The following is a 20,994-nucleotide window of genomic DNA, read 5'->3' on the forward strand; positions in this document are numbered from 1 at the left end:
ATGAAAAAGGAGAAAAAAAACATGAATTGAATTTGAGTTTTAAGCTAATTTGAAGCTAATGTAAGGAATTTCAAGCTAACTTAAAGCTCCTGTAAGGAATTTTAAGGGACATTAGAGCTCATGTAAGGAATTTTAAGCTAACTTAAAGCTCCAGTGAAGAATTTAATGCTAATTTAAAGCTCCTGAAAGGAATTTTTAGCTAACTTAAAGCTCCTGTAAGGAATTTTAAGCTAACTTAAAGCTCCTGTGAAGACTTTAAAGCTAACTTAAGCTTCTGAGAGTGACTTTAAGTTAACTAGCTGATAATTTGAGGCTCCTGTAACACACTTTAGGCTAAACGAAAATAGAAAACATTTACTGTAGCTCATCCAAAGCTCTTGTAAGGAATTTTAAGCTAGCTGTGAAAATCACTTAAAGCTCTTAACTAAGGAACTTGAAGCTAGCTTAAACTACTCTTAGGAAAGCTTGGCTAACATAGAGCTCCTGTAAGAATCTTAAAGCTAGCTAAAAGTCATCCTAAAACTCTTAGACAGAAAGTAGCGTGAGAGACTTTAAGCTAGCTAAATGCTCCTTTTAGGAATTTAGGGGCTGTTTAAACGACAATGGTTTCAAGGTGAAACGCAAAAGCCTCGCTTTTACATGGAAACAGCATTTTAGCCGACCTAAAACACAAAGCTTTGAAAATGGCCTCCAGAGTGGAATTTTTCTCATCCGAGGATCATGAATGTTTTATGTTATGTTTGTACTTTTTGGGCTAACATGCTAGCTAAAACAAATATGGTAGAAATTAGGAAAAAAATCAAACTAATTTTTCATATTTTTATAAAATGACAGAAATTTCCTTTAAAATAGCACAGCACAGGACTTTAATGATATCACATCAAAAGCCAAAACTTAAGACTGACGAGTAAAAACACCATAAATAAATTAAAGCATCCACATTCCTTCAGGGCGCTCTATCTTTAGACATTGTTTTGCCTCAAAGTTAAGAAGATTTACTTTATCTTTCTGTTTGCTCTTCACACAGCTCGCTGAGACATCTGAGTGATTAGTCAACAAACACAACAGAAAGTCATCATCTGAAAATCTCGCCCTGTTAGTAACCCTGAGATCAGTGAGGTCAGCGGGGTCAACATAATCTGCCATTACACACCTACAGACACACACACGCTTGACTGCTTACACATAATCCCTACACACATGCTCAGTGAAGCCTCACACAGACTCAGAAACAAATATGACAGTCACATTGATAAATAAGTGATCAGCAGCTCTAAATTATTCATGGTATATATTATTACCAGCAACAATGTTGTGACTTTTTTTCTTGGGACAGAAATAATAAAGCGATGGATAAATAATTCAGAGAGTGTCTGCAGCTCCGCTCAGACATAAAGCAGCTTGTGGAGAATCACACCCCTCCAGCAGAATGTGTTAACGGTGTGTCAGTATGTAGCTGCGAGGTGTGAGATGGCTGTATGACACACTTTTTTATGGCACCCAGCACCTTCGGGTGTCCCACGCACAACGTTCATAATCAGGTGTGAAAGCTGTAATATCCATATCAGTGAGCCAGAGCCATCCCATAAATCTCTCCTCCCACATAGAAACATACTTTTATCCTTAATTATTTCTGCAAACACTGACGCTGCTGTGACCCACTTTAATCTGGTCCAGAAGATTGTCTCTAATTGACGAGATATTCAGCATTTTATTGCAGTTTCTAGGTATTAAACATTTTATCAGACAGCATTATGACTGCTTTTGTGCAAAATAAATAATGGCTTTTAAACCTGCTTGAAGCTCCTGTAATTAATCTTAAGCTAACTTAAAACTCCAGCAAGGAACTTAAAGCTAACTTAAAGCTCCTGTAATTAATTCAAGCTAACTTGAAGCTCATGTAAAGAATTTCAAGCTAACTTACAGCTCCTGTAAGGAACTTAAAGCTCCTGTTAGAAATTTTAAGCTAACTTGAAGCTCGTGTAAAGAATTTCGAGCTAACCTTAAGCTCAAATGAGGAACTTAAAGTTAACTTCAAGCTCCTGTAAGGAATTTTAAGCTTACTGAAAGCTAATGTAAAGAACTTAAAGCTAATTTACAGCTCCTTTAAGGAACTTAAAGCTAACTTAAAGCTCCTGTAAGGAATTTCAAGCTAACTGAAAGCTCATGTAAATAATTTCAAGCTAACCTTACGCTCCAGTGAGGAACTTAAAGCTAACTTAAAGCCCCTGTAAGGGATTTCAAGCTAACTTAAAGCTACTGTAAGGAAAGTCAAGCTAATTTAAAGCTTCAGTGAGGACCTTAAAGCTAACTTTAAGCTCCTGTGAGGGACTTTAAGCTAACTAAGTGCTTACTTAAGGCTCTTGTAGCACACTCAAGGCTAAACTAAGAGAGAGAACATATACTGTAGCTTATTCAGAGCTCTTGTAAGGAATTTTGAGTTAGCTTGAAGCTTCTTTGAAACTCACTTAAAGCACTTAACTAAGGAAGTTAAAGCTAGCTTAAAGCTACTGCTAGGAAAGTTAGGCTAACCTAAAGCTCCTGTAATGAATTTTAAGCTTACTTAAAGCTCCTGTAAGGAATTTCAAGATAACTTAAAGCTCCAATGAGTAACTAACGGCTAACTTTAAGTTCCTGTAAGGAATTTTAAGCTAGCTTAAAGCTCCTGCAAGTAATTCTAAGCTTATCTAAACTCATGTAAGAAAAATCAAGCTAACTTAAAGCTCCAGTGAGGCCCTTTAGCTTACTTAAGCTTCTGTGAAGGACTTTAAATGTGCTTAGTGCTAATCTTAGGCTCCTGTAACAAACTCAGGGCTAAACTAAAAAAGAGAACATATCTTCTAGCTTATTTAGAGCTCTTGTGAGGAAAATTAAGTTAGCTTAAAGCTCCTGTGAAACTCACTTAAAACTCTTAACTTAGGATCTTAAAGCTAGCTTAAGGCTACTGCTTTGAAAGTTAGGCTAACATAAAGCTCCTGTAATGAATTTTAAGCTAAATTAAAGCTCCTGTAAGGAATTTAAAGCTAACTTGAAGCTCCAGTGAGGACCTTTCAGTTTCTTAAGCTTCTGTGAGGGACTTTAAATGTGCTAAGTGCTAATCTTAGGCTCCTTTAACACACTCCAGGCTAAATTAAAAGAGAGAACATATACTGTAGCTCATTCAGAGCTTTTGCAAGGAATTTTAAGTTAGCTTGAAGCTCCCGTGAAACTCACTTAAAGCTCTTAACTTAGGAACTTAAAGCTAGCTTAAAGCTACTGCTAGGAAAGTTAGGCTAATGTGGTGCTACTGTAAGAATCTTTAAGCTAACGAAAAGTTATCCTAAAACTCTTAGTCAGAAGGTAGCTTAAAACTAGCTTAATGCTCCTTTTAGGAACTCAGGGGATGTTTACACAACAATAGTTTCAGGGTGAAACACAAAATCCTCGCAATTACACAGAAACAGCGTTTTAGCTGGCATTTTTGGTGGAAACGCTAACATCAAGCCTCACTTACATGTTACAAACATCGCAGACTACCGTGTTGTACTTGTTTTGCTCAATCTGCTGAATCTGCTGACTGTCTTTCAACAAAATTTGCATCTGTGACACCACAGTTATAGCACCAACTACAGGCCTGGCATGCTAACTACAGCATTTCCGTGTGGACCCAGTTTTTTTTTTTTTTTTTTCGAATGAAACACTGTTGTGGAAACAGGGCCTTAGGGCAAACTGAAAGCTGCCTTCAATTCCCCCTTCAGAAACCAATGGGTGATGTCACTTAGGTTCTGTCCATGTTTTATACAGTTTATCTTATTACATAAGATATCTGTATACGCTGATGATGGCATTTAAATAGTTGCCAAAAGTTGATTACACATCTTCAAGGCTTCATTTAAAGTGATGTAATTTAAACCTTTGGCCCTTGATGCCAGGTGTGATATCTTTATACGCTGATGACTTCATTGAATAATCTTCTCTAAACATTCCAGACTAAGTGAAACAAATTTAGCATAAAAAAATACATCTTCTGTCTTTTTTAACAGGCTACTAACCCTCAGATTAAATATGCAGCCCTTAGGGTATCCCCACCCCCAGCCAAGCATGGATTACCAATTTGGCCAATCTGGTAACTGCTCTTAAAGCCCTCGGTTCACTCCAGGTCACTTTGCTCTGAAAGAATTTGCACTGATAAAGAAGTTTATATCACACACTGAGCCTCGAGGTCCTGTGCAACAAATTGATCATTAAGTGATTAAGTGTTTATGTTGTTTACATTCCTACAGAGGTGTGTTTAGGTCATTGAGCGGTGTCAGGTATGAGTTCTTCCTGATTCAGAGATTTGTCTTGTAATGTTTAACCTGTGTTGTCATCTTATTTTAGAGACACTCAAATGTTTTTATGCTCAATGTGACATTTTCTTTGATTTTTTGTCTTTTTCATTCTGATCCTGCAGCAGTTTGGGCATAAAGGTGAGCACCGGGTTGGCTCAAGCGCCCCCACAGGTGCTTTTTTTTTTTTTTTTTTTTTTTTTTTTTTGCATTGGTCACGTGTGGACCCGCCCCGCCTCATTGCCTCCAATAAAACACAGCAAAAGTCACCGCTCCTCTGCCTTCATGCCCAGCGAGGGAGACGCGCAGGACGTAAAACGAAACCACTGACGCCTGTGTGTGTGTTCCAGTGTGTGTGTGTGTGATTGTGTGTGTGAGAGGTGGACAAAGATGATGAATTAGTAAAATAAAAGCTCGCGGTAACCGGACGCCGCGGCTCAGCAGAGGACACCACCGGCGCATGAGGAGGTTGTGGCATTTTCGGAGCAGGCCAGGTGAGTAAAGCACGCGCTCCTTTACTCGCTAGCAGCCCGTGCGTCAGCGTTTTTACCCCGCATTCGTTCACATGTTCATCCGGTGTGCGACTTTGATCCGTGACAGATGAGCCCACGAACTCGGCTCAGTTTAGCATCCATAATTCACGAGCCGCAGTCCTGGCACTGTGTTTACATGTGTGTGTGTGGGGCTCGACACACAGGCTCACGCGGGTTCCTGCAGAGCATCAGGAGGCGCGTGCAGAGAACGCATCTCTAGAATGCGCTCGTGCGATTCTGCTTCATTTCTGCCCGGGTGATCGATCATGTTAGAGCGCGTGTGTGTGCAAAGTGCAGGCAGAAACACGCTGTTATCACATGTTACACCATTTAAACTCTTGATCAGATATTTGGTTTTCTGAGCTCACACTGATGCAGATTAAATAGGAATTAAACGTTTTTTTGTGTTTGAATGTAAGAAATGCGCCCAATTTGGGGAGTTTTGCTCGTGTTAAAAACGTTTTATTCGGATTATTTGACAGCTAATCTCTAAATCAAAGCAATGTTTGCAGTCAGATCAGTCGCACACCTCTCTGAATGATACAGTGAACTGACGCCCCTGTTTCCGCCCCTTTCTTCACTCTCCCTCTTCAGTTTTAACAGGCCGTAGCGTCACCGAGGCGGCTCGTGCGCACTGGAAACCCGGGATTCAATTGGTGGAAGCAGGAGGGGAGCCCCGGCCTTTTTCTGCAGCAGGAGGAGGAGAGCAGAGCGAGGAAGGCAGCAGGAGCCTGCGCAGCTCTTTACGGCATGAGGGACTTCACCCAAACTGCGCACTGACTCCGCAGGATGCGCCGCTGCAGCTGCGTAGTTTGTTAGACACACACGAGCGCGAGCTGGTTCCGGACTACACGGACCAGGCCCCCAACCGGGCCCGAACTAGCTGCGACATTTCCATTCAGACTTTCATCTGCCTCCTCTTGCGCGCTGTGGCCTTGCAGCGAATCATGAGAAATGTAAACATTTAGTCGGGCTGGATTTTAAACTACGCACACGTCCCACGTCCTCCAACTCCCTCCTCCTCCTCCTCCCGGGAAGTCCGAGATGGAGATGGGGATGGAGACGGAGAGAGTCGAGCCGGAGCCGCCGGAGCAGGAGGGAGACGCAGAGCCGCCCATGCACAGCGTGCACGGAACCAACCGGATCAGACCGTCCTCGTACCGGGCCCTGAGGAGCGCAGTGTCCAGCCTGGCTCGGTTGGACGACTTCAGCTGCGAGAAGATCGGAGCCGGGTTCTTCTCTGAGGTGTTCAAGGTGAGACAAAGTGATGCTGACTTGAGTTACCTCTCACATCCTGCTGTGCTGTGCGTTTTTTACCAGATATTTAAAGATCAGACAAAGTGAGATAAACTTTCTGACATGTGCACCATAAACCAAACCCAAAGATGCTAAATAATTACAGGAGGAAGTTGTTAGAGGTGGAAATGTACACCCCACCTGTCCCATCTGCACGTGTTTGTCCTGACCCACATGCTGTGTGAGGTGGACTCAGTGTGTTTGTGTGTTTTTGGTGTGTAAGGAGATCCGTCAGGACAGGTAGATCTGGCACATGTAGGTAAGAGTACACCCCCTTTGTCACGCTGCTGTTCACCTCCATGGAGACGGGTCTGAGGATCACCTCATCAGTGACCCGCACTGAGCCAGGTGATCACATTTAAAGAGTTAAAGTGGCAGATATATTTTGATTTCTTTGAACATTATTTTGAAAAATGTGGATTGTTTTGAGCGATGATCCCTCCTCAGATAACAGACACATGAGTTTATGATGCAGTTATCTGTAAATGCAGCCCTGGTTATGTAATTATCTTCAGGGTGGTAACATAAATACTGGAGGTAATCACACTCTGCATGCAGAGGTGACTGCCTCAGCGACATATTATTTCACAGTCGTCACAGACGGTTGTACACGTGCACATCTGGATTCTTGTTCCCAGGTTCAGAGCCATCGTCCTCATATCACAGAGGTGTCAGCGTGTGTTCAGCAGGTTTCATGTTTCACAGTTCAGCTCCAGGTCTCATCTCTTTTCTAACCTCAAGGAGCTCACAGCTACAAGAAGGAAAATTTGGAGACTTTTTTTATTGGATTTCTTGAAAAGTTTTTATGAAAATTGTGGATATTTTTCTTCAAGTTCTTTGAAAAAGTCTACAAATTTGCATCAAAACTTTCTGTTATTTTTAGGAATTGGTGCATATTTCTTCCTGACTTTTAGAAGTTTTTCAAAATCAATGTTTTAATTTTAGAAATGTTTGGAACATTATTAACAGAAACGTAAAGAATTATTCTTTTTGAGACAATTTTTCAGAATTTTTCTATTTAAAAAATGTATCAATATTTAACCTTGGAAAATGACAGACGTTTTCAGGAACAAATAACCTAATCAGATGCGTTTAGGAACTTCCAGTGAATACCGCTAAGGAAACGTCTAAAATTAAAATAAAATTATTCAGGAATTTGGATTTTCAATAGTTTTCCTTTGGTAAAAGTTAGAGATTTTTAAAGTGCTTGTTTGGAAACTGTCTGAATTTTTTTTTTTCAAGGATGAGCCGTTAAAAAGTCATTGAAGTTTTTTTAAATTAATTTTAATAAAAGTTCTGCTAAAAGTTTCTGTTAGAAAACTTTGAGAAATTTGGTGAATTTTGAGAAACTTTCTGACAAATTTTTGAAACTTTGAGAAATTTTCTCAATACAATTTGCAAATTTTCAGAAATTGTTTGTTCGAAATTGCATCATCACTTTTCCTCTGAAAACTTAAAAGAATTTAAGTTTTACTTCAGAAACTGCTGAAGATTTTCTGCTGTGATTTTTTTTTTTGGAAATTTTCTTTTAGAAATAAACTTTTTTCATATCTTTTAATTTTTAGCATTTTTACTTGGAAATTTTTGAAAAAAGTTCTCAATTCTTTTTAAGGAATTTCCTAAAATTTTCTTAAACTTCTAGTTAAGGTCAAAACTCCAGCAATACTTGTGTGGCAACAACAAAGTTTATTACTATATACTTCTCTTCCTTCTCCAAGCCGTTCAGGGAACTTTGGAAATTTTTAAAAAAATATCAGGAGTCCAATTTTGGTAAAAGACAAAGATTTTTAAAGTGCTTGTTTGGAAACTGTGTCAAAGTTTTTCAAGAATTAACTGTTCAAAAGTCTTAAAACTTTTTTGTTAATTAAGAAAAAAGTACTGCTCAAGTTTTTTGTTCAGGAAACTTGGAGAAGTTTGGTGATTTTTGCGAATTTATCCAAAAAATTTCTGAAACTTTACAAAACTTTGAAAAATTTTCTTGGGAGAAATTGCAAATTTTTAGATTTTTTTCTTTCAAAATTGTAACATTACTTGTCCTCTGTAAACTTAAGAGCATTTCAACCCTGCAGGATATTTTCTGCTGTGAGAGTTGTGAAATTTTCTTTTAGAAATCTTTTGCTTTTTTTGTATATATTTTATGTGTTTTTTTTCAGCATTTTTATCTTAGAAATCTTTGAACACAGTTCTTATGATTTCCCAAATTTCAAAGAAATTTCCTAAAATTTTCTGGAACTTCTACTTAGGGTCAAAACTCCAGCAATACTTTTACGGTAAAGACAAACTTTATTACTTTATACGTCTCCTCCTTTTCTATGCAGGTTGGAAACAGGTCACACTGTACCAGAATCATTCACTTTGACGAGGCTGTAAACACCACGTTGATATTTCTACGTCTTCTTTGTGAAATCCGTTAACGTTGACACACGTTTAGACTCTGAAGCACCTGGAGATTATGTTAATCACCTGTTCAAACACAGGAATTCAATGGGTTAATCCTCCCATCATTTTGTTTCAGACTGTCTGTGCTGTGACTTTCTACTTGTCGGCCTCTGACAGAAACAAACCGACACGTTCGGCTGAAGCCACTCCCTCTGCTGTGCCCTTTGAATGGCCAATGAGGATGCAAATGTCACTGTGTTTACAGCCACTTGTTCAGGCTGGCACTTAGGTTTGGATTGGTTTGCCCTTTTGATGGCACCATATAAATGCATAATTGTTACCGCGTCTATCAGCCCCATTTGAAAAGTTTGCTGACAGGGCTGACTGGGCGATTGTTCCTGGATTAGCTGAGAGGAAAAGGCCTGAACGTTCTGCAGAAGCCCCTCTCTAATGTTTGTGAATTAGATTTATCGTTCACTCAAACGTATGTGGAGCATTAACTTGCATTCAGGCTGTGAAATGGATGTCTTGCACTAAGAAACAAAGGCTCTGGCCTCACGCCATGTATGTGCATGTGTGTGTGTGTGTGTACCTCTGCTGTTGTTATTGAGCTCCAGCTCCCTGTGCAGATCAATGGAGGCTCGCGGCAGGCAGGCAGGCAGACAGGCAGCCATTCACCTCTCCAGTGTGAAATTGTGCAACCTGAAAAAAGAAAAAGAGCAAGACAAACAAAAAGAGGGTGAAAAGAAGGGAGCACACGTGTCGGGACAAATCCTTCAGGTGCTGTTTTTCATCTTCCTCCTAATATTCTTCAAAGAGAGGCTCCTGATGTGTTTGTGTGCTTGGCCTTAAGCTAGAGTCCAGCTTTTGTTTGGTTTATGTCACTCCCAAAGCTTAGCGTAAAACGGCTTGAAATCAATAAAACCCAGACTTACAAATATCACCCAACAGTTCAGATCACAACATGAGCTCACTAATTATTTATCTCCAAATCTATATGCTCTTTGAGCTTCCAAAGGGCTGAGAAGTATATTAAATAAACTTTATATAACAAGCCAGATCAATTAAAGCTGGATTTTTGCTTCAGTGTGTCACTTTTCAGCTGTTTCTGCTCTAATAATAGATCTGCAGATACACCTGCTGTCAGAGGAAAGTGAGACACAGAGCAGTCGTCCTATATTTGGTTCCCATTCAGCCTTTCTCTATAATTTACATGAGACATGGAAATTTAAAAAGGTGTCTTGTCAAAAGCCTCTGCAGCAAGTTTCAGCGCTGTATCTCCAAGAAGAGAAGTCCTCTGTGTGTTTGACTTAAGGAAACAGAGCGATAGCTTGGTTTTGCTGATTTTTACAACACTTTTGATTATTTTAAGGCTCTCGAACAAATAACGATGAAAGATGAGAAGGTTGACGCCACTTTTCTGCCTCAAAGCTAAATCTGAAGTTATTACAAGTCCAACCAAAGCCGAGCTAGCTGCTGCTTCCAGTGAGTGATGTTAGCTAACTTAAGCTTCATCTTCATCAGACTTTTTGATTAAAATAAAGATACAACTTGAAGCAGGTAGTTAAAAGACAGTTTTTTTCAGCTAGTTTTTTCTTTAAAACCCAGTTGTGCAATCGTGCGTTACATAAAGGACCACGTTAAGCTAGCTGCTTGTTTCCCACCTTCGCTGTTAGCTGCAGTTAGCCGACTGTAGCTGTTAGCTTAGGCAAGAGTTTTGATTAAAATGAAGATGTTAACTTAAGCAAATGATGGTTTTATAACAAAGACTTTACATAAATTTGTTTATGACTTAAAAATTTTAAAAGATGTCTCGACAAAAGCTTTTACAGAGCGCTTTTCTTTTTTAACTTTAGCCATGATATGATGTGATGACATGACTGAGTCATAAAGCTAAATATAAGATGACATTAAGCTACATTTATCATAGCTGAAGTTCAAAAAGAAAATAATCATTCACTTACTTTCACAACTTTTCTTTGGTTTTATTTCAAATTGATAAAATAATAACTTTAAATAGATGCACTCAGGCTGTGACAGTGCTGTGTGTGCGTTTTGGTTGAGACCCAACATTGAACATGACCATTATTGAGGTTTGAATGAAGCCAAAAAAACAAAACAAAAACACATTAACCCTGTCCATCATTCCTGGCCAAGCCTTTTGAGTCTCAAAATACTCTTTGATAACTTTTCATCATAATGTGTCAAGAATAAATTTACATTTGGGGATGATAATAAAAACATCTGGGATGAGTTTGTTTGAATACATAAACCTCAAAACAGACAAAAATTCTGACTCTGAACTCAAATTTCCAAACTTTCTGTTCAGAATTCATTAAGGCTGTAAGAGACTTTTGCTGGAGGGGCTGTGTTTTTCTCAGCTAGGGGGCGCTATGGAGCACAAAAGCACTGGATTTATTGCAGAATATCTTTTGAATTCCTAATTACCTGTCACTTTTCATCTTCACTACCACCTTAACATTCAGAGAGGAGCTTTTTCAATCCTGCGGCTCCACATTCTTGATCATCCTTCAGATGATTCGAGTGTCAAGTCGAACTGATGCAAAAAGTGGGCGGTGAAACTGAATTTCAAACACATCTCTGTGAGTCATATAGAGAAGAAGCAGTCATCATGGTAATTAGCCTGATTAGAGTTTGGTGATGAAAGTTTGAGCGTGTCTGCGTGTGTGTGGTCGTATTTTAATGGGCACATATAAGATGTGGTGATGAGAAGCTAAAGGAGAGTGATTAGACGAAACGAGGACTCCTTCAAGCAAACACGGTCAAGCTGAGTAAAGGGTTGTGTGCTTTTGTATAGATCTGTGTCTGTGTGTGTGTGTGGGTGAGTGTGAGTGTGTGTGTGTCAGCTGCTTCTGACAGAACTGAAATGTGTGTGTGTGGTAAGTAAGTGTTGCCTAACACTGTGCTCAGAGCATGTGGTGCATGTGTGTGGTGTTTGTGTGTTTACATGTGTTGTGTGTATCTAGTTGTGTTATCAGCAGCGAGGACAAAAGTTCAGCGTCATTATCTGTCTTAGAAATATAATCATTACGCAACCACGTTGTAAAATAAAGAGCAAAGCTTTTCACAAACAAAATAATGCATGGAATTATTAGCCAAGACTTTAAACGGTGTATTAGAAAGCAGCTAATGTTAGCTAACTGTACCGTACCATTAAGAGTGCTAACTTAAAGAAATAGCTAGCTTGGCTCTGGTCATAAAGAAATGTAACACTTTACACAATCACACCCTAGAATATTTGGATTTTACACAAAAAAAACAAACTTAAAAACAAAAATAAAAAGCAGAATAACTTCTGATAACACCAAGCTATCCTTCTTTTTCTTGCCCCCAAACATAAACTAAGACACTTACCAGTAGAATATGTAGTGCTTAGATGCTAAACCTGAAAAAATAAATTTCCTAGCCTCAAACAAATATGTAAAAATAATCATCTATAAAGTGATAAAGTTACTTTTTTGAAGTTGAAAGTCCATTTTTTATAGTGTCTGACAGAAATGTAGCTTAAAGTAGCAGCTGCAGTTAGCTAACTGTAGCGAACAACATAAGAAAGGAAATGAAGGAAAAGCTTTTCACAAAAAAAATGGATGTTATGAAAATACTAATTTTTGGAAATAGTTCGTCAGAGGGTTATGTGTTTTTTTAATTTTAAGTTTATTATTCACTTAAATAACAATGTCTGATGAAACTGCCACCAAAGATAAGAGCTACAGTTAGCTAACTGCAAAGAGGGCGAGCTTGGAGAAGTAGCTAGCTTAGCTCTGGTCATAAAGAAACAGGATCCTACACGTAACACTTCATACAATCACACCCTGAAATATTTGTATTTTGCACAAAAAAAAAAAAAAAAAAAAAAGCGGAAAAACTTCTGATAACACCAAGCTATCCTTCTTCTTCTTGGCCCCAAACATAAACAAAGACACTTTTTGGTAGAAGATGAAGCACTTAAGTGCTAAACCAGAAAATTTAAATTACCTAGCCTTAAACAAATATGTAAAAACAATAAGTTATAAAGTGATAAAGTTACTTGCTCAGAGTTAAAAAGTCAGTTTTTAATAGTGTCTGACAGAAATGTAGCTTTCAGTAGCAGCTGCTGTTAGCCAACTGTAGCTAACAACATAGAAAGGAAACTTGAAGAAGTGAAAGCTTTTCACACAAAAATAATAATTTGGATGTCATAAAAATACTAATTTTTGGAAAAAGTTTATCAGAGGGTTGTGTGCTTTTTAAAATAACTTGCTAAGAGTTTAATGTTTGTTTCTATTTAGTTTCCCGAAGAAAGTGCAGACTGAAAGCAGCTACAGTTAGCTAACACCAAAGAGGGCTTACTTGAAGAAGTAGCTAGCTTGCGGTTTTACTTTGCTTTTTTAACTCCAGACCATGTGAAAAAGTTATATGATGATAATGTCTACAGACTTTATCAGGAGCCATATTTCCCCAAACAATGCACATCACGTGAGTCAGAGAGAAACATTTCGCCCTCTGCTGGAGAAAAGTGGTAACTTTTTTCCAATCCAGTTTACAAACAAAAACTGAAATGAAGAATTTGATATTGTCAAACAAAAAACCCTGATATGTTGATTTTTGATTTTTTTCCCCCACCCTGGTAAAAATCATCTTTTTCTATGGGTGTGTATGTGGTTTCCAGGAGTTTCTGCAGCCAGCCTCTGGTGGACACTTGAAGAACAGCAGTTTTTGGCACTTCTGCTTAGACTTCATATTTTCAGACTGGGGGTTGCTGGTGTGACAAAAATGTTTGCTTCTTACAGCAGTGGTTACAAACATTGAGATTGTTTTTGATCACTTTTACTTTTTCTTTATAAGATTTATTTAACTTAAGAGTTGATATTAAAGCAACATAAAAGAAGAAAAGATGTTAATTGGATGCAGTTAATGGGAAATGCCAGTGTTTTGGTATTAATGTGAATCAAAATGTAAAGTTTGATGCAAATTCAACCCAAAAGTTGACTGATGTAAATGTGTCAATGCTATGAGAGAGCTACGGACAGTAGAATACTTATTTTTTTAGCTTGATAAAGATGTAAATGTTACCGTCACCACCTGATCATTTGCTTTACTTATACACGAGTGTTACTGTGCAAAAATGAACTGACATAGTTATATTAGCAGTGAAGAAGCAAATGATACTAGACAACTCCAAAAACAGCTCTTTAAAGTAGTGAAATGTGATAATTTTAGTCGTTGTATGCGTGAAGCAACAGGTTGATGCTTGTGAAAGTAAGAAGGGATGTTGGTGATTATTTTGAGTTATCACTAACAGGATCTTTATGAAGGAAACCAAATCTTATCAGATGATTTATCCGTGACTTTCTTTATAGTGAGGAGAAAGAGATCCTGCTGTTGGGACTCTCCAGGACGTGTTGAGATGTGACCAGTTAGAAAAATTCCTGCTGTTTTTCCATCGACCAACAAAGGAGTAAAAAAACAAACCGCGCTCCTTCTCGAGCTGTCAGCGGCGTGTCTGTGATCAGTGTCAGTCTGCAGGGTTGAGCCGCTCTTTATGTTTCTGTGTATGTATGTTTCTGTTAAGCGGCGGTGTCGGTATGAACGAGCCAGTGCAGACTTGAACACCTCGGTGCAGCACTTCTCCTTCATTACTCCATCGCTCCAGTCGGGGCCTGCTCCGCTGCCACTCACTGCACCAACTATTCCTCTGTGTTTATGTTCTGCACAGGCTCACAAACAGAAAACGCTGAGCCTGTGACGTGCCTGTCTTCACTTGAACCGCTGTTTTATTGCTTAAAATATTTCGACTTAACTGGGGATTAAAATAGAGAAGTGTTGGGAAAGAGTTGCACAATTATCTGTTTTCACATTACCCCCCCTCCTCCTGGTTTCCATGCCCAGTGTTGTTATAAATTTATCTCTGGAGACAGTGTGTGTACGTGTGTTTACATCAGTACACAATGAGTGTTTCCTCTCAGTCATGTGTTGGAAGTGCGGTCGTTTTTAGCCGATCCTGGAGGAAGGACGTGAGGAATGTTTGTGATGCAGCAGCTCTTTGTTGCGTAAAACTAGTCTGTAGTTTCTGTTTTGCAGACTTTGTAGAAATTTTATGTACACTTCATAAGTATGTTGAATTTGGTGGATATCAAATCATCTTGTTTGTGTTGTGAGCCTTTTTATAGCTTCGCAAACAGCAGGTCTACTTTCACGGTGGCTGCCATCTTGCATCGCCATGTTCCTGCTGCAGCACAGAACCAACAAATTAGTAACAAACACATTTTTGTTTTAATGAGTGGCACAACAATACACTGTTTGGAATACCAAGACGAAAAGGGTGGAAGTTGTGGGAAAAAAAATTGCATTGATGATTTTTAAATGTAAGAAACTGTCAAATGGAAGCTTTTTGTCCTCAAAGGCCACCATCAGTCCACAGATCCAGAATGTTACCACTGGATATCAATAAATATTCCCATTTTCAGCGAGTTGGATGATGATGATAAAAGCTTTTTTAAGAAGGAGGAGCTTCCAAATTTTTATTAACTTTTTAAAATGCAAAAAAAAAAAGTTATGTAAAAAAAAAAATCTTGAAATCTGTAACAAATTTTGTCGTAACTTTCGAACATATTCTTTGCAGATATTTTTGCAACATCCTGAATTTTTATCAAAATTATTTGAAAAATATATTCTTACAAAAGTTTGACATCACCTTTTTAAAACCTTTTGGATTTTAAACTTTTGGAAATTGTCAATATTATTTTCCTTCAAAAAGACGCCTGGTGCTCCCAGCCCAGCGTGGCTCCGAATCACTAGCCAGACTCTTCTCCTCTGTTGTTCCCAAATGGTGAATGAATTACCTAACTCTACACAATCCACAGAGTCCCTTTCTACTTTAAGAGATGTCTGAAGACTCATCTGTTCAGGGAACACTTAACCCTTTGATCTGAGCCTTCTCCTCTTTGTCCTCTGGGGGAGAATGAGTCAGAAGGTCTCAGACTCAGCTCTTAGTGAATATTCAGCACTAATTACTGAATGTTGTTGAATCAATTCACGAAAAATCAAAAGGTACCATGTTTAGGTTCCTAAATGCATCCTTGACTGTGGAGGAGGTTAAATATTGAAGAATAAATTAATAAACTGAATAAAGTTACATTTTAATATTGAACAAATTGATATTTTTTTACCACATAAACACAAAAAAGTAATGAAAATTGGTGCTGTTGCGTACAAATACCAATTGTCGGGCATTGGTACCGTATCGTTTCAGATTTTAAAGGTACCCATCCCTACCTGCAGCTGAATAACTTATAGCATTTGTCACACTAAGTTTTCCTTCTGTCTAAATTCTTGCTTGTGTTGTACGTCGCTTTAGACAAAAGCTTCTGCTAAATGAAACTGTAGAACCGTAGAAAAAGTTCCGTTTTAGAAATGTTCTTTATGATTTTTTTCTTTCAAAAGTCTACAAATTTTCCTGCTCCTGTGGATCTGTCATCTGTTTATTTATTTATTTTTCGATTCTGTTCCCTCTTTCCTCTGTTTTGTAGAATATTGTTTCATTGAAATCTGTCACTGATATGTTTTTATTTGGAGTCTCAAAAGGCGTAGTTCCTTTGAGAGTATGAATTGCCAAGTGTTAGATGTTGCACAAGCAGAGAAAAAATGGTCAAAAATGTAAAGGAATTTTTTTCCATTTTTGTGCATTAGTAAAACTAAACCTCCTGCAAGGTGCATAAAATTCCAGGTGTATGTTGATGTTTGCAGCTTGAGTTATAGATTAAATAATCCAGAGTCTTTTCTCAGATTTAATTTTTGTCTTTACCACAGATTGCATCCTAAATCAATATGAGCGCTTCCTCTTCCTCTCAAATCACATTAATTATCATGGGCGAGGTTAACAGGAGCTTTACTAATAACTTGAACGAAATGACTGCAGATGTATCAGACGTGTTTTGACTGATCTATTTCCATTTGACGAGATAAGAATCTGCTCTGATGAGCCGCTGTGAGACGTTAAGTATCCACTCACTCTGCTATCGATTCAGAGTAACATGACGGCGGCTGCAGACGGAGCGTTAGTGTTTCTGTGTGGATGAACTGGAGTGACCCCTCATGTTAGGACCTGTGCAGGTCATGGTGGATGCAGGTGGGGATTTGCTATCTCCTCAGTGTTTCTGTTGTGCAACCGAGCGATCAGGCTTCTGCGTATCAGCTTGTCTGCTGCCTCCCGGAGCAGGTTGGGTTTCAGAGCGGGGTGCTGCCGGGCAGGGATGGGGTGGCGAGTCTGGTCACTGATGGACTCAAACACACACACACAGAAGCGTTCACACCTTGTCACTCTGAAGCACTCACACTTGTTTTGTGCTCATTGTCACTTTAACAGAGAGCCGAGCCTCAGGCGGTGGATTAGGCCCGAGCTGGTCTGTGGGAGAAGCTAATTTTCTCCACACTCTGCAGGGATCTGAGATCAGCCCCTCGGGGACTTTTACTCACACTCAATTCCCACTTCAGCTCATCAAAGCTCCCTCGTTGAATCAGTGAACGCTGATTCAAAACCAAAAAATGCACTTTAGTCTGGTTTAAAAAGAAAACGTTGAAGAGGAGGCTTTTATTTTGAAGGGTTGCTCGTTTAAAGCTACCTAGTTCTAACCACTTCAGTATTTTCCGCTGAAATAAAACTCTTAACTTCACATTTAGATCTTGATTTCTGATTGAAAAAGTCTCTTATTTCACCTCGAGACCCTCAGTTACGTAACCATGTGTGGATTTTTCACTAAGTCACAATTCCAACAACGTGACTGACACCTGAAAAATATTTTCCCAACATTCTTCCAGCTGCTGAGTGGAGACATAATTATCACACACATGGAACAAAACACATAGCTGGATCCATAACGTGGACAGAAAGGTCTGACTCCATGTTTTATGAGGCTGTTTTGGGACTAAAAGCGCTGCAGCGTCTTCCTGCTTCCTGCTGCTGCCAGGATGGAAAATAACAACACCGCTGTGATTTTCAGAAACGTATTTCACTCCCTGATGGATCACTTCACAACTTCAAGAAATGAATTTGTTTTCTGAGTTTGAGCTGCTGTCTGCAAACGAAGCATACAGGTGCCAGGTAGCCGCATCACAAAAAGTGGCAGAGTGAGATTTTGGAGGGTATGAATCGCCTAAAACTGTAGGGGGCACTAAATCAAAGAAGTGTACTCTGGTTCAAGTGTTTTCTATTGCTTTTTGCTGTTTTTAGATGCTCAGTAATGGAGCTTCAGACATGAAAAACTTACATGAAAAGAAAGCGTAACACATTTTACCTTTTGGTGTATTTGACAACAAACATGCATCACAGTCTGAAGCCAAGCTAATTCATCCATTTTTCATCATTTCTAACGTTTTCAAGAAAGAGAACTACTCTCGAACTTTTTTGAATTTGTTTATCAGGGTCCCCGCCTGAAGGGGGAGGGGCCTATTGTTCCTTGTCTGTTTTTTTATTATTCTGCCGCGTCAACCAACGCTAATTTGACATGCTCAAAAATTCCCCAAGATTGGCACACACCTCATGATCGCCAAACAAATTTGATATGATACCAAACTTAACCCCAACATCTCATAATGTGCTCTCTAGCACCACCTAGGCACACTAAAACAGCCCTAGAGGCCAGTAGGAATGTCGTACAGCGATCAAACCAATGCCAAAATGTTTGTCTCATTGAGATACACAAAAAATTGTATTTTTATTTTTGCATATCTCTTACAGGAAGCTGTCAATTAGCCTTTCAAAATAAAATTTTGCCACATTCTTACCACATTTAAAAAAAAATATCTTCTCTGAAACAATGAGAGGCATCACCTCGAAAATTGCTGAGATGACAGACGAGACCCTGCTTTACAAAACTTCTTTTTGAAGTTGTTATTTCAGACCCGGTTTTTGAATGATGAGCCCTCAAAGCTGATGAACCCCTGTCAGCTCCCTCCATCAAAATACATGGCATTACTGAACCTGCCCATGCAAGCTGCCTCATTTGGCCTTCTAGACAAAATAGATAAAGTTGTACAGCTTTAAAACCAACATGGATGGGTTCCTGACAAAATTTCCTACTAAATATCATGTTTTTACAGCGATGTGGTCAAAATTGTGGCATCTATGAGTAGTTGTTTCTCAAAATGTTGTGATTCCAATCAGCAGCAGCACAGCAGCAGTTGATGATGATGTCACACTGATTAAGAGTTCCGTGATGATGTCACACACACTGATTAGGAGTTCCGTGCAGCTGGTCATGTGACCCAGCAGAGGAAATAATACATAATATCAACTGTAATACCTATAAAGTGTCATAAAGGGATGAAGTATTGTCAATATTGAGTAGTTTCAATTCACTAAATCATTGATTTGCTGCTTTCCTTAGTTGTTTATGAAATCAGAGTCTTTGGATATTTGTTGGACATAAACCAGTGAGGACGTCACTTTAGTCTTTTTGATTATATGTGAGATATAATGGTGAAAACGATCATTGAAACCTGCAGACCTACTTCATATTATATCTTCGTAACGACAATTTGCTGAAAATTATTTTCACAGTAAAAAGAAAACTGTAAATTTTGTAGTCGCATAACGGCAGCAAGGTGCCAAAATTTACTGTTACAGTGTTTAAAGCATCACATTTGTATTTTATTTCCCTCACAATCCTTTGTTTTTTTACCGTAATATACTGTAAAGATTTTTGCGATTACACTACTACAGATATTATGGTTAAATACCATTAAGATTAAAAATAAATCAGCTACTACATGCAGTATTTTTGGTTTTCTTAACTCCTCATTGCTTCTTTACCGCAAAAAAATGAAATCTTATCACGTTTTTTTGCTTTGTTATCAGCAGAAAATTTCTTTTTAGACTCAATATGAGCCTCATCTACCTGACCAGTCAAGAAAAATGTCTTATTTCAAGTTATTTAAAGGACAAAAATGAGATCTGAATAACTTATAATAAGCTAAAAAAAATCTGCCAATTGTACCAAAGAAAAGTTACTTGTATTAAGACATTATTCTGATTTCACACATTTTTTAGCAGATTTTTCCCATTCTTGTTAGAAGCAATTTAGACCTCATTTTTGTCTCAAATCGACTTGAAACAAGACGTTTTTCTTGACCGATAGGTTAAATGTGACTCAGACCATTTTTCTTTAAAATGAGACAAAAACTCTTGATAAGGTTTCATTTTTTGCAGTGAGTTGTCGAACAATCTGGTAAAGAAGTTTTTGCATTTGTCTCCTCATGTGCATCTGGAGTCTGCAGTCTCTTCTGTCCCGTTGTCTCACTGTCCATCCGTCGGCCCCGTTGGCCCCTGGGTAATGACAGACATCGCTGCACATGTTGGCTGCACTGAGCGAGCAGCAAAAGATGCCCGTGACCTTTCCTCTGCTGACAGCAGCACTTTACAAGGCCGAGTGTGTTTGAAGGAGAGATTTAGGGTGTGTCTGGGAGCATGTATCAGAGCTCCAGTCTTTCATGGGTGTGTGTGTGTGTATGTGTGTGTGTGTTGTAATTGCACCATATCGTGGGGTTTGCTTAATGTAGGCGAGGACATCAACATTCCAGTGGCAAGTCCATGGAGATGACCAGTCGAGTGGTTGGCACGAAGCATTCAGACGGAAACACACGCTTATATCTTCTGTTGGCTTTGGGAGGTTGAGCTTAAAACACACACACAGACACACACACACACACCTGAGAAATTGCTGCTCTGTGAGTCAGACACACTCTCATCCTGTAATAATGATGATGATGATGACGAGTGAGAGGTTGTTTATTTGTGAGGCCGTCGGGACAAAAACAGTCAGGTCAAGCAGCGTTGCAGTTCCAGCCGCTGCTGCCTCAGCAGTTGGCTCGCGTTTGCACTGTGACCTGCGCGAATGAGTCAAAGAGTGTGTTAATGTGTGTTTATGAGCATGTGTGTGTGTAGATTTAAGAGGCCAGAGAAACACGGGAGAGTTTCTTCAGTGAGTGAAAAAGCAGATGCTCGTACTGGAAAAGCAGACAAGTGTTATTTAACTCCACCGTCCTGATTTGTCCTGTTTGCTGGCTGAATTTGTTCTTACTCATACGTCCTGAAACACAGGTGGTGTTTTGTCTTTTGGTTGTTTAGCAACTAAAAACACCACCTGAAAAGTGAAAATCAAGCTATTTGAAGCTAAAACAACAAACTTCATATCATCTACCATCAGATAATGCTAAAATGCTAACACTTCAAAGCCAAATTTTACTTTGTGCTAAACATTGATTATGGTTAACAGCAGTTAATGAGGATATCAAATGTTAGCATTACCTAGCCTGTTTAAAGTAATTAAATGCTAACACAGGTCATAAACAGTTAACACACAATTTAACCACTATGACACTCCCTAGCTTTCAGATGTGTTAGCTAATAAATGCCTCAAGGCTTACAATGCTTTTTGACTCAGACAGCTTACAGTAGTTTTGCTAGCTTAACAGCTTTTAAA

The 20,994-nt window shown here is 38.8% G+C and overlaps 1 protein-coding gene across 1 annotated transcript in view; it reads left to right on the forward strand.

Moving 5' to 3' along the window:
* Positions 1 to 4,543: 4,543 nt before the first annotated feature.
* tesk1b (testis associated actin remodelling kinase 1b) overlaps positions 4,544 to 20,994 on the forward strand; it is a 34,580-nt gene continuing 18,129 nt past the window's right edge. The window contains exons 1-2 of the mRNA XM_074662084.1: positions 4,544 to 4,801; positions 5,435 to 6,094. Coding sequence (XP_074518185.1) covers positions 5,885 to 6,094 — 210 coding nt within the window. The 5' untranslated portion in view covers positions 4,544 to 4,801; positions 5,435 to 5,884. The remainder of the gene's footprint in view (positions 4,802 to 5,434; positions 6,095 to 20,994) is intronic.

This window comes from Halichoeres trimaculatus, unplaced genomic scaffold (genome assembly GCF_033239565.1).
Source record: "Halichoeres trimaculatus isolate MK-OKI-2021-1 unplaced genomic scaffold, fHalTri1.1 fHalTri1_scaffold_22, whole genome shotgun sequence".
NCBI classification, from domain to species: Eukaryota; Metazoa; Chordata; class Actinopteri; order Labriformes; family Labridae; genus Halichoeres; species Halichoeres trimaculatus.